The sequence below is a fragment of the Rhopalosiphum maidis genome, chromosome 2 (assembly GCF_003676215.2).
Source record: "Rhopalosiphum maidis isolate BTI-1 chromosome 2, ASM367621v3, whole genome shotgun sequence".
Lineage (NCBI taxonomy): Eukaryota > Metazoa > Arthropoda > Insecta > Hemiptera > Aphididae > Rhopalosiphum > Rhopalosiphum maidis.
In genome coordinates, this window is record NC_040878.1 from 50,943,066 (window position 1) to 50,963,341 (window position 20,276).

General features: G+C 25.9%; 1 protein-coding gene across 1 annotated transcript; it reads left to right on the forward strand.

The window, feature by feature from the left end:
- Positions 1–4,935: 4,935 nt before the first annotated feature.
- On the forward strand, positions 4,936–19,969 carry LOC113552392 (ATP-binding cassette sub-family C member Sur). The gene is made up of 26 exons (XM_026955273.1): positions 4,936–5,121; positions 7,291–7,675; positions 9,181–9,396; positions 10,182–10,376; positions 10,503–10,658; positions 10,722–10,874; positions 11,236–11,373; positions 11,437–11,599; positions 11,678–11,856; positions 11,930–12,034; positions 12,097–12,289; positions 12,402–12,769; positions 12,837–12,974; positions 13,273–13,479; positions 14,974–15,278; positions 15,392–15,454; positions 15,519–15,604; positions 15,674–15,879; positions 15,940–16,161; positions 16,257–16,414; positions 16,517–16,712; positions 17,427–17,664; positions 17,749–17,873; positions 17,927–18,218; positions 19,521–19,717; positions 19,811–19,969. Exons 1-26 carry the CDS (start codon positions 4,952–4,954, stop codon positions 19,919–19,921), a joined length of 4,965 nt encoding a protein of 1,654 aa, XP_026811074.1. The 5' UTR covers positions 4,936–4,951; the 3' UTR covers positions 19,922–19,969.
- The last annotated feature ends 307 nt before the right edge of the window (positions 19,970–20,276 follow it).

Here is a 20,276-nt window from a genome sequence, read left to right on the forward strand (position 1 = left end):
GAATCAAGGTATTTAATTTTTTGATGAGTGGATTTTCATGGTTACCTAAACGCGAGAAGAATTTGCTTGTAAAATACAGCAAATTCTTCTTCAATTGTTTTAATATGTAAGTCATTGTTAATTGTTTGATTTGAAATGTATGATGTAGCGTTTGTAATTTGACAAAGTGAAATATTTTGGAAAGTTTTAATAGAATTCGTTTTTTTTTAGTTTCACCTTACAGTTATAAACCATAATAGTGGTGTTTTATATAATATATTAATAATTTGGTCTTTAAACTTGTATAATATTTATTTTTTGTTAAAATGATTTAAACATACTCGAACAAGAGTCTAGAATTAATCTTTTTGGCCTTATGTGTTGATAACAAGTTTACCTCTTATCCAGTATGTGCAGGTCTAAATATTAAACTGTATCAGATGATAGTATAGGTATGGTATCCACTGAAATAAACCGATGAAATTCACATCTTAAGCCCTTAAAGTGAATATCATAAGTATCGATTTACTGTGGTTTAATTTTATTCTCCATTGAGAGTACCACAGTCCACAATGAAATACGATTTTGGCGGGACTACAAATTGACCATAAAAATTGAACGATTTTCATGGAATGTGATTATAGCTTTTTCATCTGTCTGCAGCAATGGTACGTACCTTGTATATGAATTGATCTGAGGTATAAATATTAATATTTACTAGTTAATTAAAAATAATAAATTATAAAGAAATAACTCCAGGGTATTTAAAAACTTGAGTTTGGTACTATCTGCTCTCAAAAATAATGTAAACGTAAAAATTGTGTAGCCACGTGTGTGGAGTTATGTAATATGATAGCAAATCCTCTAATCACGACTCAACTTAAATTTGTAATAAAAGTTTTCGTAGGCCGTTACTCGATCATAAAAAGATTCATACTCTGGATCCGTGACAGTATTCACTCCTGATTTTTATTTCACAATTATTTTATATTTTGTTTATAGGTTATTATTGTTATTAATTAGATTTATGCAGACATGCATAGGTAGTCTTATTTATAATTTTGGAGAATATGCAGCTATATAGTTGCCTACAGTTATATAAATATAAGAAAGCCCTCTATGTGAGTTATGATTATATTATGAATTAAATGTACACATCAACTAGATACAAAAAAGTATTAAAATCCAACAGAATATGGCTATATACCTATATACGGAAATAGTTTTTTAATCTATTATTACAATAATATCCAATAAAATATTCCGGTAATTAATAAAAAAGTTAAGAAAGAGATATTTTATGACTCTCGTTTCTATAGATTTTACATAATAAAATTCTCAATTTTTAGTTTAGTTTAATAATTAAAATTATTAAATTGCCAAGTCAAATAAAAATGTATACCTATATGTTCAAACAAAGCATTTGACATGCCACTTAAAGTTTATTTGTATTTTACTGCATTTTTATATTTTTTTTTAATTAAGTTTTTATTACTTTAATAATAAATACTTAATTAAATATAAACATTTTAAAAATATATTGAATGATACATATATTTGTATTAAACCGATGCAACTAATTTAATTTTGAATAATTTTTTTAAATTAATATATAAGGTGTAATAAGACTATTTGACAAACTTCCAAATGTTACTATATTTGTTAAATAGTCCTGTTACACCATGTATATTATAATTAATTATATTCTAAATTAACATTAAAAATATATATATTTACTATTATACTTATTTTTTAAATTTTTAATTAAAGAATAAAATAATTACCATAACATTATTAAATATTTATATAATAGGTAGGTACCTTTTATATAATATTTAAATTTTTAAGTTTGTATAAATAATAAAAGTAAATTAGTTAAAAATAATACATGAAGTTACTAACAATACTTTAGATAGATTAACAACCAATTTGAGAAACGATGTGAGTCACAAAATATTGAAAATTGAGATAATACGTAGAATGTGTTATTTATAGATAGATTCATCATGCATTCTGTGAAAATTTAATTTAGGTATTCAATAAAATTAGTTTATTGCAGTAATAAGCTATTACTCCTTTTTGTTCTATTATTAAAGGAAAAAACATAATATTTTAATAATATTATTTTATAGGCGTAATTGGGGCTGACTACGCTTATTTGAGAATAAATATAAATCCAGTATGAACCTATTGTAATTCAACCGCACATTTACATCACGGAGAATCGTGTATAAATCCAAGAACTTTAGTACTTTACATGTGTACACCTCCCTCAAACTAAAACGTAGTTATTTATTTTTTATTATTTGAAGTTGTGTATCTGGCTGAGTTCTTTCTATTATAACTCTTTGTTTACGTACCATATGTAACTAGTTCTGTAAAAACCGTTTTTATTGTTTTCTTATTCGAATTATCATTTATCAATTTACGCCGTTTCTCAAATATAGGTGGTTCAAATATTAAGTACTTATAACTTATAAGTTATTGCTATAGGTAATAAAATTCAATACTTTAAAATTTACCTATTACTAGTAAGAAAACAGTACCTAGGTCGATAAATAAACTAATAATTAGCTATATAGCTATATAATTATCTAAAAGACTATATAGATATACTTGACTATTATTGTTATAGGTATACTACCTATAACATATAGCGCATACATAGACTATAAGCCTATAACCTATAAACGATGTATACATAAATGTAAAAAAAATATTAGAATATTTCATTAATTTAGAGCAATAAGACATAATGTACTAAAAAAATAATATGACTATTATGGTTATTGCAGATAATCATAAAAACGAAAGTCACTAGAACAGATGATCACAGTTTATAATATGAGAAAGATACATAGTAATATGTTGACCGTAAATATTATGAAGTACGAGTACCTCTACCTATTACAAATAAATATAACTGTATAAGTATGTAATTGTTATTTATGTTTTGAGCTATTAATTTAATTGTTTTTTAACAGGATACGGTCAACCTAAACGAAGTTTATAATACAAATCTAAAAGTATTAAACAGTAAAATTCTCATATTTTTATCTATCTTGTCAATATACTTCACACATTACATATTTATAATGTTTGCATTTATGAATATAATACAATTTTAAATTAATTTGTATTATAATATTGTATTAACAAATTAAAATAATCATAAATTATTAATAATAATAATAACATAACTTAGTATTTTTAGTTTTTTGCAATGCTTGCCAATAAATACTTTTTTTTTGTGTTTTATTATTTGTATTTTACATAAATATACTTTTTATAATACATTGATATTTTATAGAACCATTATAGAGATTAAAAAACTTTTTTTAGATACCCTTATGAAATAAAGTCTTAAATAATAACAATCTTCGAACTATCTAACCATCCCCATAAAATATATAATTTATATAAATTCTGGATGTTCCTATCATTTACATTATAGCTGCTCGTCAGGCTAAGTATCTCAATGTAACTAAAACCTATAATTATTTTCATCCATCACAACCTATCTGCTTTATAATACGAAAGTATAAAATAAAACATATATGATAAAAAAAAGGAGGAAAATATATTGAGGATAACAGGTCTGACCAGTTTTATTCAAATTATTGAGTAAGAAAAATAACATCGAAGAACATAAATATTAAAATAAATTTAATAAAACAAATTATATTTATAGTTTTTTGTAAAAAGTATATTACATAATATAAGCCATATTACTAACCTAATTACAAAAATTAATAATATACTAAAATTAAAATTATTATTTAATACAATTTACAACACAAATGTATCATTTAGTAAAATTGAATTTTAATCTATATTTTCATTAATGTCATACATCTAAATGTGTACAGTAATACATCATTCAGTAATAATGTAACTATTTGCTGTAATATTTCTAAATATTATAATACAATTAATATAACAATAACTGATTTGTTGTATAAATTGATTTCGCCGTTCAAATATTACAAAATACTCATGGACGTTATAGCATTAATGTTTATTGATTTGACTATGTTATAAAATTAAAGGATTTGATATAAACAGTATTTCGTATGTTTATTTAAATGAAAAATTAAAACATTAACTTACACTAGCTACACTTATAACTCTGAAGTTATAAAAAAAATAATACAATATAAATAATTTAAATTTTTTTTTATTGTCAAATTATCATATCATTTATGTATTTAATTGATAACCCCATTAATTGAATAATAAGAATAAGACATTCAAAGAAAAGATTAATATTGAATCACTAGCTGTTACACGCCTGTTAAATTTTAAAACTTGATCAAAAATGTATATAATTATAAACTATTTATAATAATTAATTATAATATATTCAATATTTGAATATATAAAATATATTGTATCCAAAGGCATACTTTATTTTTCATCAAATATAAACCAGCGAAAATAGTTACAAATTTAACACTTTGTTTACATAAGTAGTTGATTTGATTAAAATAAACAGTATATTTTAAAATTCAACTGTATATTATAGAAGAATTTTCAAATTGTTTACCATCTAATTTTTTAAATTGTTTATGTGTAATGTGTATAATGTATATAGGAAATAGAAATAGACAAAGAAATAAATTGTATTAAACTATAAACTATAAATTGTAATATTCAGTCGTTATTTTACCAACGAAACTTATGTAAAACAAGGTTTTTCTCTACAAAAACATAATCAATAAATTCTGGACGCGTCAACAGGTACACGATAGTATTTTGTGAACCCAACACACATCCGTTTCAATTAGGCGATCTCTCGGTGTAGGTCGACGAGTAGGCGAACGTATACGCGATGTTCCCCCGAATTTAAATAGCTATTATATTTTATATACTTTATAAATTCGTGTGCAGTAAAACAGAGGGACCCAAAGCTTAATCGCATCAATCAACCGTATTGACTTGACCGAAACAGTCGTATCCTTAACGTTTTATCATGGGCAGATTTTGGTGTACTACTTACAGGGCAGAGTGGAATAATACAGATCCAAAACCATGGTTGGTCTACGATCCATGTGATATGGAGCTTTTCAATGTGATTACCTTTGGATTCGCACTTTATGCAAATATGTTAATATTTATATACATAAAATGCATTTCGACAAGGTAAGTCATACGATCAATTCTACATAAAAAAAATAGTGAAAAGTACACAAATACACAATAATAATAGGTATAATTTAATATTTTTAATTGATAATATACTATTATAATATACTAATAAAATATAATAACAAAACATTGAAGTATTTAACCTCCATTTAGGTACATTTTTAGTATTTATTTATGTATATAGATAACTAAAACTGAACGATAAAATAAAAAAAAATTAAATTACAACAGATATTCATTTTTCTAAACAAAATACAATTCAAATTAAACATTTACTGATTTAACGGGTTGCTATGCAGATAGCTTATAACCTATAGGATATAATATTATAAAGATATCTGATACTTTTTACTTATATATTATATATTAACTTTTTAACTGAAATATATTTTTTTATTTAATCAAATAAAGTATTAATTTCTTGAACAATAAAAGAAATACTAATAAGTATTACATATAGTATATATTGTAGTCGTAATTTGAAACATGTCCTAATGTCCTATAACTATAATATTCAAAAAATCCATATTATAATGATATTTTAAAAAACCAATATTTTGAATTGCCTAAACGTTTTTTTTTTATTTTTACTCCTTAGTTTCTTACAAATTAGTGTTGGTTTTATTTCATTAAATATTTTGAATAACTAATCAGTTGCTTAGCGGGTACTTAACAACAACAGTAATACATAATATTGTATAATAATATAATACAATTATTGTGTTATATTTAATATGTATATACGTTGATTATATATATAATAGTATACATATAATATTATATGATATATATGTAATCATATATTTATTAACTATAATGTTTATGTTGGGTATCCGGATATTTCACCGCATTTACAATTCACCGCGTGTTTAACTCACTGCGCGTACAATTCATCGCAATTGTTTCATAAATTATGTTTTCACACAGCATACTGAAATCTTAAATTTATTTAAATTTATTTTTTAGTCGCTAATTTATATATTATTAAATTACAACATGGAATTTTTGATATGATGGGCAAAGTTGAAGAATATATAGCCGAGTATTCCACGGACGTATAAAGATAAAATACAAATACTTTGCTGAAAGATTAAAAAATGTGTATGATAGCCGATGACTATCAATAGAATTATAGAAAATTATTTAAGAGGCATAGCTCATAATTTTCAGTTAAATGTTTAATTATTATTTATACAGTAATTTCAGGGGTGATTACACAGGAGCAATGGTGGGCAAGTTGCCCCCTCCCCAGAAATCATTATTAATATAAAATAGTAATAATTAATTTAAAGAGTTTTTAGACTTAAGTTATATTATTTTAAGTTTAACTATTATATTCAAATTAAATGTGCTTTTTTTGAAAATTTAGAAATAAAAATACCCAATAAAGTTTATACTAACTGCACACTTTCTAAAATCTTATACATTCAAAAATAAAAAGTTATTAATTGTTAAATACAAATTAAAGAAAATGGAAGAAATTTGAAGTTTTACTGTAATACATTTATCATAATAATATAGTAGATACATTTTTTAATTATTTATTTAGAAATATAACATATTATACCCAAAACATTTTTAGCAATATTTTCCTGAAATTATGGTTTAAACACAAATTAATGGGTTATCGAGTAGCCATAAATAAATTCCCCCCCCCAATAAAAAATATCTGGTGCCGCCAATGATTAATTTATTGTAATATTATATTTTTCGGACAGTATATAATAAATAAATATGCAAAAACTAATTTGTATTTTTTAATTTAATTAATTTGCCACGACGAATAACCGCTATTGTATCCACGATGAATTGTTGGCGGTGAATAGTTTCACGCAGTGACTTTTCCGCGATCCTTATATTGTATAGGTAGATACGTGGAAGGTATTTTTAAATTTACTTTTAATTTTAAAAACAGACATAATAATAGCAATATAAAAAATGTTTTATTTATAGTAATTTATAATACCGCGAGTTGTATTAACTGGACCTTTAATAATAATAATTATAATAATTTTAAAAGACCACTAGCGGAATAACGATTTTTACATCATTACGTAATAATAATAAATTAACAACACTAAAATAACTTTTTTTCGTTGACTTGAAGGTGCAGCGTTTGACAAAACACGTAATTATTATAATAAATTGTTATAACCGTTGCAGTAATCCGTCACCAAGACGATTGCTGTTCAGGGGCCATTCGGCCAGGTGCACCGTCAACACGATCGCGTGCCTGATCGAGTTCGCGCTGACCATTGACTACACTCTGAGCACGTGCGGTTCTCTGGTGCTAGCCACCGTCGGCCTGCTGGCTCAGCTCAGCTCAGGGTTGGTATGCTACATGCTCGAGGTGGCCGGCCAACCCGGCCCAATGGGATGCGGCGTGCTGGCGTGGCTGATGTGCGGCCTGAGCCGAGCCTTGCTGTTCGTGTCGCTTGCCGACGCCGGTTTCGCTGTGCATACGCACGTTCGACCACCGGCGCTGGCCCTGTCGGCGGCCTGCTGTTACGCCACCGCGGCACTCCACCTGTACGCCATGTTCGGACGGGTGAGCGACCCGTTTATATAATAATTTATTTATTTGAAAATTTAAAAATTTAAACAGGCTAAATCCAATATAGGTATATAAAAAAAAACAATGATCGTATTGAACAATATTATTGATAATATCATTATTAAACACACACCTGTTCATCGTGCATGCATATAAATACGTGGAGAACTTAACATTTTTAATAAAAACTATATAATATTCCATCCATCCAAAACCCAAATAAAATCATTTACTCTTAACTTTTAAATTACCTTTCGCATTTAATACGAAAATAATATAGTTAGTATTAAATTATTATCCACATTAACAACCCACCGTCTCCTTAAAATACTCACAGGTGGAAGTCTTTCGATTATCTCTTTTGCCATGTCAGTGGCTGCACGTCACGTCATTACGTATAAAAAGTATGTTAACATAATAACGATATTGTTTATAATTGTGAACGATGTGATGACTACATAAAAGATCTTAAAAATCCGTTAAACAGTATATTAGACGATTTTAAAAATTTTGGAAACTTATATGATCTGGTGTATATAACATATTATATATATATTGAAAAGTTTTAATACGATACCCTAAAAAATAAAATTTAATATTTTTAATCAAATAGGTACCTATCAATAAATATTCTTGATATACATATTATTATATTTAATGTTGTAATGGATTACCTATGAGATAAAAATAAATATTTCTATCCACGATTTATTTGAACAAAATACTCGACTAAATTTTCAATTCTGATTGAGCATTCTTCTTTCTTGAACTAAAAATGTTCAAGTGAAAACTATAAAGCAGCTCAACTCAGAGATTTGTGAAATATTTCAACTAAAGATTGCATAAATACACATAAATACATAATATATACATATATCTCAACGCAAATTCAAACGATTAAATATTTAAATCATTCTCTAGAACTTTAGGTGTGTATTATATTTATTGTATTTATAAACAATTATATACACCGATATCATGTAGGTACTATGGCCAGTATGACGGTTACAATATCGAAAAAATGTTATCCGTTTAGCGTTTGCTGGAAATATTAAATGAAATGAATGACGTATAGATTTACAATTTATCCATGTAATATAACATACGCTTATACAGCCCGGAGAGTTTGTTTTTTCATCTTTTACAAATAATTACTTACTAAAATATATACGATGAAACACAAATCGGTAAAATCAGCAGACACTTGTCGCCGGGTGCCCGGGTCATCGATGAAAGTAGGTATTACAAAAAATGAACATCGCCACGTGACTGACGTTAATTAATTAGTTGTACACATGGACCAAGTGATCTGTAGGTGTTAAATTATATAGGTATTGGAAAAATGCACGTTTGCATTTTTAATTAATATTGCACCTACGTATATACGTGACAAGTCTTATAGACATAATATATAACGGCTCAATCTATAAACGCGTTTGAAAAAAATAATATATTTTCATATTTTATTTCATGTTTCTTATAAAATATAAAAACTACAGTCGAGGATAAACAAAACAGATTTAGATCTACAGTTTTTTACATACAAACATGATCTATGCAGCTGGTACTCAAGAATAACATTTTATTGGTTAACCGGATTTCTACGTAACTGTTACAAACATTTAATTCAATTGGAAGACTTAGGACAATTACCAAATCGTGAAAAGTCTACAACACAATATGAAAGACTTTACAATATTTATCTACAACAAAAGGTTTGTTTGTATTTAACTTTAAAATGATTAAAATGAATATAGATACCTTTATAATTTATCAATTTATATAATATTATATTTAGTTAATCTGGCGTATTTACAATATTTTTTTCAATGATGAAGTTGAGAGGTTTATAATTATATAGAATATTTTTTAAGCCTCTGTTAAATGCTAAAAAATAAATTAACGATTATCACAATTATATTATATACTACAGGGAATGATAGATTCTACGTGAACCTAAAAAGTATATTATTATAATATGTACAGTTCCTGTACGAGATTTGCCGATATTTATATTATATATTTATAAATTAATAAATTTCGTAATTTAAATTATTTATAAGTTTAATAACACAAAAACACACTTCAACGAGTATTCCACTTTATTTAGATTAATTATGTATTTGAATTGGTGAAAACTTAAAACAAAATTGTTACAGGCTAGCAAAAATAGTTTTATAATTGTTTGCCCATTGTCAATTGAAAAAGAATTTGTTAATTTATGTAATATACTACTAACAAAGTTTAAATATATTATACTGAAAGCAACATTTTTTTTCATTATATTTATTACTATTTTTTGTCACATGTATAAATTCAAGAAAATATAAAGATTATAGTAAAATCCCTATTGTTTGTGGTGGGGGCCCCCTTTCATAGCATAAATACACCACAAAGTTATAAACTTGATATCACTCATTTATGTAGTATTTGGTACACGTTATATGTATGAAATATCATTTGTTATGTACTTAATACTCATGTTTATTTAAATTTTTAGGAAAAATATGGCACGTCTACAAAAGTGTCTATGTGGAAATGCTATTGTAAAGTGTACTGGAAAGAGTTTCTAGTAGGTGGAATTCTAAAAATGATGGGCGACTTTGTAGGTTATATTGGACCTTTAGGAGTATCAGTAATAGTTAATTTTGTTGCAAAAGAACAAAGTGTTACTAATATGACAAATTATGAAACGGTAATTTTTATGAAACAATAAATATGAAAATTAATTAATTTTAAATTGCATTGACTTACCTATTAATTCATTGATGTGATTTAAATTAATAAATGATACTTTTTTATCACAATATTATATTTTTAGGACAATTCGTGTTGTGTAACGTTTTGGGAATTTTTGAACAATGGATACGTAATGGCTTTTATTATGTTAATAAGTTGTATTGCTCAGGGAAGTTTTTCACAAGCTAGTACTCATATTTTAAACGCTGAAGGCATACGTCTTAAATCTGGACTTCAAGTTTAGTTTAAAAATAACATTTTTTAATTGAGGAGATAAAAACTAACAAATATGTTTTTTTAGGCTATGCTTTATTGTAAAATGTTAAAGTTACAACAAACTCAAGTAGATTCTACTTCAGAAAATGGACACATTATAAATTTATTGTCCGAAGATACCACAAATATTATGTCAAGTTTTTGGATTGGACACTATATATGGGCAATTCCTTTAAAGGTATGTACCGTTTACTTAATAATTCATAATTATTGCAATGTAATAGTAGAATACTAGGTACTTAATGTCATAATATATTACTCATAATAGGTATTCATTATTATATATAACTATTATAGTATTAGTATAATTTATTTTAAAACGCTATAGTTAACTATAAGCTAGTCACATTTGAAAACCTTAATTTATAGCCATTTTTTTTAATAATAGTGTCAACAAAATTATCATTAATAGAATAATGCAAATAAATGTGTTTGTGATTCCACAATTAACTGATTACCGCAATACTAAACAATTTGAATAAATGTATCTGCTAAATAATAAATATTTATTGTCTATGGATTACATTTTTTTTTTTTAGATAATCATTTTAATTTATCTACTGTATCTGAAACTCGGATGGAGTGCTATTATTGGATCTGCTTGTTGTATAGTGATTATGATACCTTTACAATTTTTCATCGGTAAAAAGATGTCTAGTAACTCAAAAGAGATATCGGTAAATAAATGTTCCAATGAATGTTATTAATTATAATTCAAATATTTTATAATTTAATCATAGAACTTGTCAGATAAACGTCTGCAATTAACCAATGAAGTATTACAAGGTATTCGACTTTTAAAATTATGTGGATGGGAAAATGAGTTTGTTGATCGCATTACGGATGCTCGTAATAACGAGTTGGATCTCTTAGATAAGGACTCAATTTATTGGGGATCAATGAGTACATAAAACTATTAATTTTTTTTTTTATTTTTTATTGAAGTGTAATTGCTTAAACATTTTTTTATGGTGTTTTCAGCATTTTTAACTCACGCGTCATCGGTTTTAGTATCGTTGTTTTGTTTAGGTCTATATTGCTTACAAAATGGAACGCAATTAGACTCTGGTGCGATATTTTCAAGTCTCGCGTTGTCAAATCAGTTAACAGTTCCTTTGTTTATTTTCCCTATAACAGTACCGATTATTATTGCAGCCATTGTAAGTTTAAATACACTTACAAAATAACTATTAATTTGTTTTGAAATTATCAAACTTTTATATTCTATAATAGGTGAGCACAAAAAGAATCGAAGAATTTATGTCACTTCCGGAAATAACACCCAATATAAATCATTTAAAAACACGCCCAAATAAAAACAATAAGCACAAACAATCGGTATATGTAATTATAAATTCTAATTAAAATGTGATTTAATTTAAAGTAATTTTTTATCTCAGACGAATGTGTCATGGACTAAATCTGATATGAGTATATCAAACAGTTTAATAGAAAATAATATTTCCGAAGAAAATGAAATCACTAAACAAAATATGGAAACAGAAGTGTGTGTTTCTATCAAGGATGCAACATTTGCTTGGCCCAATTCAAAAATTCCAGTGCTGGCAGTTAATAATTTAAAAATTGAAGAAGGTACAATTTTACATATTAAATAGAAAATATATACTGCACCATACTATATATAGCCTTGAAATGTATTGTCATTTATCCAATGTGTATAATAATATTGTGCTATTATGTTCAGGTAAACTAACGATAATTACTGGAAAAGTCGGAAGTGGAAAGACATCGATGTTACTTGCTTTACTCGGAGAAATGAATTGTTTATTTGGAGAAATAGATTTTAAACGAGGAACTACAGTAGCATATGTATCACAACGAACGTGGCTATTAAATGCATCGGTTTTAGAAAATATTGTCTTTGGAGACAAATATAACAAATCGAGATTCAAAAGAGTAATAGATGCTTGTGCTTTGGGCCCAGATATTGAAATATTGCCGGATAAAGAGAGGACAATAATTGGTGATCGAGGAATAGCTTTGAGTGGTGGTCAACAACAACGAGTTGCGATTGCTAGGGCTTTATATTCAAAGGCCAATATTATTTTGATGGTAATAAAAACATATTATAATTATTGTTTTTAACATTAATATTGAATTTTGTTATTACTTTAAATAGGATAATCCTTTGTCTGCATTAGATAGCGATGTTAGTCAGCATGTGCTCTTTAACGGAATAAAAAAATCAACTTTAAATCAAATTAAAACAGTTATCATGACTACGAGTTTCGCAAGCGATCTTTCGTTCGCTGATACGGTACCTACTAATTTAAATAATTTAACTAATAAAAATTACAATTTTTTTAAAAATATTATGCATAGAATTAATTGTCAAGCAGGATGGAAATATTGGACAATGAATTAAAATAGTATTTTAATTTATAAAAATACATGTAGAGTACAAAAATTTATTGAGTTGATGTTTGTAATCGTTTTAACATTATTCTCAAAACTGTTGAAACAAAATATAGTTTTAATACTTAAAATATAAATAATTAATTTATATAATATAAAAATAATTAACTTAAGATTGAATAACAGCTATTTTATTTTAGATAGTACTTGTGGAAGCAGGTAAAATCGAGTTTTTTGGTAGTTTAGCTGATCTTGAAACAAGAGGAGTTCAAAATATGATAGTAAAAATGGAAAATCAAGATCATGGTCGACGAACAGCCTCTGAACGCTGGAAGTTATTCAAATTAGTTAGTAAAATAGGTCATCAACTTCATCGAAATTGGCCAACAATTGAAAATCAAAAAAAGGTAAATTTAAAATTTAAATGTATTATAACAATATTGAAATATACATATATTTTAGCAAAATATTATAAATGTTTTTAGATACTTTTTTTCTGGCCGATTTCGCGTTATAGTTGTCATGGTATCAAATATTGATTAATAAATAGTGTTTACTATTTTTTAAATCAATTTATATTTATTATATAGTTATATAGTTGCCAGCGTATAAACAATAACACTGATTAAATACATTTTTTAACTTTATAGTACCTAATATCAGTAATACCTACTAAGCTATTCCGCATAATCCAATTACTTTAACCGATCGATTTCACATTATGATACCTAGGTTATACACCCGGTACATGTCCCATTCCATAATTCTAATTTTCTAAAAAGCTCACCCCTATCTGGAGTGCAATAACCTTTACGCAAACCTTTCCCGACTTATTTCCTGATTACTTCTATGTTCCATTAAATATGATAACTATAGGCGCCGCCTAAAATTTTGATACACTTTATTGTTTTCTTTAGTTGTCTATTGACTGTTACTACTATATTTATTATTTACTGTTATTTTATTTTTATTTTCCATTTACCTACTATGCATATTTTCCTTTAAATTTATTTAATTCTGTTTATTAACCTGTTGATTTAATTTAAATGTATCATATATTATTAACAATTGAGCTTTAGTCGGTTTTATTCCAATTAATGAATTAATAAATTATTATTATTATTATTATTGCGTTACCGTATTAACCAAAAAACTAAGTACTAACCACACAATTCAATAAAGGAAATCAAGAATTTTTTATCTTGTACATAATACATACGTATAATGATAAAAAAAACATGGAATTATTAATAAACCACACTATAATGAATGTTTTAAATTTAAATTTAATGATTTAATCAATAATGGTTAACGGTTGTAGTGGATATATTTATAAATAAATATATAAATCTTGTTATTTATTATACCAAAAATATTTTTAATTTTAGTAGCAGAAGTATTGTATATAAAATTTACCTAAGAAAACCAGAAAAAGGCTCAGATAAAAATAGTTAATATATTATGACGTTTATTACATAAAATAATATACTAGATTATTGATTATCCTTTACAAGCTTTATGAGGGGCGTAACTTCCGTGTGTTTGTTTGATTTTAATATTTATAGTCCCGTTAAGTCAATAATGTAAATTGCACCTATGGATATATTTGGGGTAAATATAATGTCGAGTGTCGATGATAATCGGATAAATAAAACAAAATCATCAACACCATCCATAAATCATAATTTTAAGACCAATTAATCCATAGCATTCATTCAAAATCTAAAAACACAAATAAAAAGAACCACTGAACTACCAGTATTGTGCTGCCACATAGATAAAGTGTATTTTATAAACTTAAACTATATCTATAGGTTTTAACTATAGTTAAAACTTAAAAGTAATATAAGCTATAATCTTAACTTAAAAATTAAATAGTTATAGTTTTGGTTTTTTTGCAGTTAAAAAAGAATTTTGGAGCATTATATGGTTCTAGATACCTTACCCATGATCTTTTACTTCCAACTGATGAATGTGGTGATGGAGATTCTATAATTGAAAGAAATCATTGGCAAACTTCAAATAAAAAAAGAGAAAGATCAGCTACTATTGCAGATATACAATTGCCCAGGCGTAAACCATTTGTCGACGAAATTTTAGTGAATCAACCAGCCATAAGTTTTCATTCGAGTATTAAATATCGAAACTATTCACAAGAAAAACAAGTTCAAAAAAGTTTGAGACGTCAAATCTTGTCATCAGTAAGGTAAGATAGACAACACTGTTGAACTGTATGTATAAATCCATGTGACTATGTATAGGTAAATGGTGATTAATATTATTTTATCTTGTTCCTATGTATATCGAATTATATTAAAGGATACCTTATTCTCCTAATCGATCAAACAAAATTACACAACATAGTATCAAACGAAAATTAAAGTATGTTTAAAATTCTGTATTTTTTTTTTTTTAATTTAAAATACTTTAAAAAAATGTATTCCAGACAAGATAATGATTTAACTGAGGAAGCAATTATGCTAAAAAAAGTTCCTTCTAATGTATCTGACATTAGCGACAATAATACATCAGGTATGGCGTATAAAATATATACCTGTGAATTTTATTTACCTATCTATAATTCATATATTTTATTATAAGATTTAAAAAGTGAACGAAGTCGATTTGAAGATGAATTTATTTATAAATCAGTTTCATTGAGAACGTATTTCAAATATATATCATGGAGCGGATGGACTACTTATATTTGTTATATATTACTCACAATTTCTTGGCAAACATCAAGAGTTATCATTGATTTTTGGCTAAGTTATTGGTCTAATATAGATTTTCGTTCAGAAAGACAAGTAGGTATATTTTATTAAAATAACTATAACTAAATAATTTACAATGAATATATATTTCAGGCATTTTGGGACTTGGTTGTCTACAGTCTTTTTTGCATGATTTCTATAATTTTATCCGCCCTATCAAATACATTCGGTCAGTATGGAGCATTAAAAGCCAGAAAACTAGTTCATCACCGTATGCTGAATAATATAATTCTATGTCCGCTGTCGTTTTTTGATTCGACGCCGATTGGAAGAATTGATAACTGTTTTTCCAATGACTTGGTTATTATTGACAAAGTCTGTACTGTATACAATTCATACATTATTATACATTATAATATATAAGCGTCAGGTGATTCAAAAGATGTAATCTGTAATACATTTTTGTTTAGAAAATTGGTACATCTATGCAACGTCTGGTACATTTTGTATTTTTGTGTTTGTGTGGAATCATCGTGAATGCTATCATAACGCCTTGGTTTTTAATAATCGTTGTACCCATATGTCTTGTTTATTATACAGTTCAAAAATTTTATCGATGTTCTTCTAGGTACCTACTTAAATATGTAGTTATATACATATTGTATATTTATAATATAATGCATAATTTAAATTAAATATTAAAAACATTAAAAAATATTTATTATTTTAGAGATTTGCAAAAATTGGAAGGTAACTTAAGGTCACCAATGATAACTCACTGCAACGAAACAATTTCTGGGCTAGATACAATAAGAGCTTTTGGAAAACAAACTTGGTTCATGTCCGAGATGATAAATAGAATTGATAATCACACGAAAGTATTTTTGATAATTAGTTCATCAAATCGTTGGTTGGGTATAGCATTAGTGAGTACCTATATTCAGAGCTTAAAACTTTATGTAGGTAACTATGTATTTATTTACATACCTAAAATCTACACCATAATATCCGGGCTTAAATAAATCACAAAAAAAATATTATTGTAAAATATGTATCTACATCAATAAATTAATATAATATATAGATACTGTGTACAGTGTACATAGCGCATGATAAATGCAAATTATATATTTTAGTAAATTTTATATTATTAAAATTAATCAATCACCTAAAAATTGCATTTAACAGTCATATTCACTTTTGATATACAATTGGTAAATCATTGAATTACATTAACATATCTATGGATTTTTATGTCAAAAATAATAATGTTATGATTTTTTTGGATGTCTCTTATTTTAAAATGTATAAAATATTCATACAATAAAAAGTGTTCATAATTTAGTTTTCAAATTTACTTTAAATTTAACTTATACTTTTACTATGTGTGCATATTTTGATTTCAATTTTAAGATTTCTAATATTATTCATTGCATATTTTACTATTTTTAACACATAATATAAAGTCCAAGTTCTGTTTATTATATATACTCGTATAGATTTATTTTACCTACATATTATTATAGTGTAAAATTATTGTAAAATGAAATAAAATCATTTGCTTTTATAATACTCATTATTAAAGCATATCTAAATAGATAATATATAATAAACTGATTTTGTAACATTGTTATACTCAGGATTACTTAGGTGGAGCAATAGTTTTTGTAGCGACTATGGTGGCTTTAATAACAACTACATTTTTTTCTTCTGCTATTTCATCAGCAATGGTTGGATTAGCTATTAATTATACGCTGCTGGTTCCTGTATACTTAAATTGGGTAGTCAAATTTTTCGCGGACCTAGAAACGTATATGAGCGCTGTAGAGAGAACCGAGGAATTTGCAACTATCCCAATCGAAAATTATAGAAGCGAAAGTAAACTTATAAGTTATATTTGTTACATACCTGTTTATCAACTAAATTATATAGGTACCTTTATTTGATAATTAATTTTTACAGCTATAATTACAAGAGCTTGGCCTTCTAAAGGATACATAGTTTTAGATAAAGTATCGGTTAAGTATAATGAGAGCCTAGAACCAGTTATTAGTAACGTGAGCTTAAATATTCCACCTGGCCAAAAAGTAAAACTTTATCTAAAACAATTTTTAGTATTTTAACAGTTTTAAAATTCAAGGTTGGAATTTGTGGTCGGACCGGCAGTGGTAAATCATCTTTAGTGATGAGCATTTTGAATATGGTCCCAATTAGAGATGGAACAATAATGATTGATGGCGTTGATATCAATAATGTTCCTTTGCAAAGCTTGAGATCCCGGATATCTGTAATACCTCAGGATGTCAAAATGTTTGGTGGAACAATAAGGCAAAATTTAGATTTAAAAAATGAATACTCAGATAACGAGATTTGGAGCAGTTTAAGAATGGCTCAAATGGAAGATACAGTCAAGTTACAATTAGGAGGGCTTGGTAAGCCATAAAACCGATCAATATCTTAAATAGATATAATCATTTTAATTCTGGACCTGTGGTATATTGGTGTAAATATACAAAAATAAAATATATAATTTAAATAATCCATTAAAACATTCACATCATTATTATTGTAACAGGTTTTAAAAAATATATATAAAAACATTGAAATACACATTTAAGATAAATTAAGTTACAAGTAAATAAGTAATTAATTTAATCATAATTTATATCTACAAAATGCTATAGATTAACCGTTATTATAACCACGAATCCAAAAAGCGAATGTCAAAATAGTGACGGCAAAATAGCAAAAAGACATAATAGCGAATGTTTAAACAGCCAAAGTATATTATTTTAAAATTATTATTCTTATTATTTATCTATTTATCTATAGTAATAGTATTACTTATAACTTATAAGTTATAAAGATACAGATAATTACAGTCAATTTTATAGCTGGGTTGTTCAATATATATATTCATATATATTATATATTATTTTATATACAAATTATTATTATAGTGGTTCTAATCATTTACTTGGATCGTGTATTCATGTTACCTAAAACTTTGGAAACTTATAGAAGGGTTCAAACAATAACAGATTAACACGGAAATGAAAGTGGAACAATACATAAGCGGACAAAACCCAATAAAAAAAATATATATATCAAGATACTACATTAAGAATTTTTAAAACGATGTAATAAATATGTAAAAAATATTGTAAATTATTTTAAAGGCATAGCCTATAATTTATCACTATACAAGTATAAATTATTTTAACTAATGTATCACTAACCACGTATTATAATAATAATTTTAAAATAATATACTTATTAGCTGTTTAGAACATTCGCTATTATGTTTTTTAGCTATTTTGACATTCGCTTTTTTGGATTTGCGGTTTTGACGTGATACTAGGCAATAGTCCTATAGATATTTCCATAGGCCACATAGCCCAATCAATACCTACATTATACTTATCAATGCTTATACAATTATAAATACCTACTGGCTACTATAATATTTATAAATTACGATCAAACGTAGAGCACTTGTGTCGGTATTGAATTTATGCTGTTTTAAAAATAATACGACTACTGCCATATTTTGAAGTGTTGTAGATTTTTCTTAAATGAGGTATTAAACATAAGAAATAAAACATGCCCCATTTTAATATAATAATTCTTAACTGGATGATACTCGTAAAAAAATAAAAAATATGTGAATTACACTTACTTACTTATGTACCTATATTAATTATTTACTTATTATTTTTTTTTTTTTTTAATAGAAGGTATAGTGAATAATTCAGGTGATAATTTGAGTAATGGACAAAAACAATTATTATGTTTGGCAAGAGCTATTTTGCAAGACAATGTTTGTCTAATAATGGACGAACCAACTAGTTCTGTGGACGATGAAACTGAAAACAAATTGTTAGAAGCGATAAAAAAATCATTCAATGGCCGAACAGTCATTACAATTGCTGTAATTACAATTTTTATTTTAATTGTTCATTTGACATTTATTAAGCTATAGTAACAATATATTAACATATCTTTATGTATTCTTATAATTTAGCATAGATTATCTACAATTGTAGACTATGATCGAGTACTTATTTTAGAGGGAGGCAAGATTATCGAAGATACCACACCATCGTGTATTAAATCATTTCCAGAATGTCTTTGAATTAAAAAATATTGTTTTTTGAAGATATTTCTTGAAAATATGATGATATTAATTTCACATATACCTACCTTAAAATAAAATATTAATTCAAAAAAATAATATGTTTTAATTCAATATACCCAATGTAATAAGTTACCTACATTATTATTATATATATAGGACATAGGTACAAAAAAATAAATAATAAAACTGTGCTAAAAATTAAATATTATCTAATAAATTTAAAAATATAGGAACATGAACAACGTATCTACTTATCTTATCTCCATATAGGTATGTATTTTTAAATGGAATATTTATCTCTCTGATCGTAAATCGTAATGTTATGTAATTTAAATCGGTGTTCTTTTTGCTT

Coding starts and splice junctions, on each gene's coding strand:
- LOC113552392 (XM_026955273.1), top strand. CDS start 4,952: ATGGGCAGATTTTGGTGTACTACTTACAGGGCAGAGTGGAATAATACA. Junction 15,880..15,939: donor ATTTTCGTTCAGAAAGACAA/GTAGGTATATTT, acceptor TATATATTTCAG/GCATTTTGGGACTTGGTTGT. Junction 18,219..19,520: donor GTTACAATTAGGAGGGCTTG/GTAAGCCATAAA, acceptor TTTTTTTAATAG/AAGGTATAGTGAATAATTCA.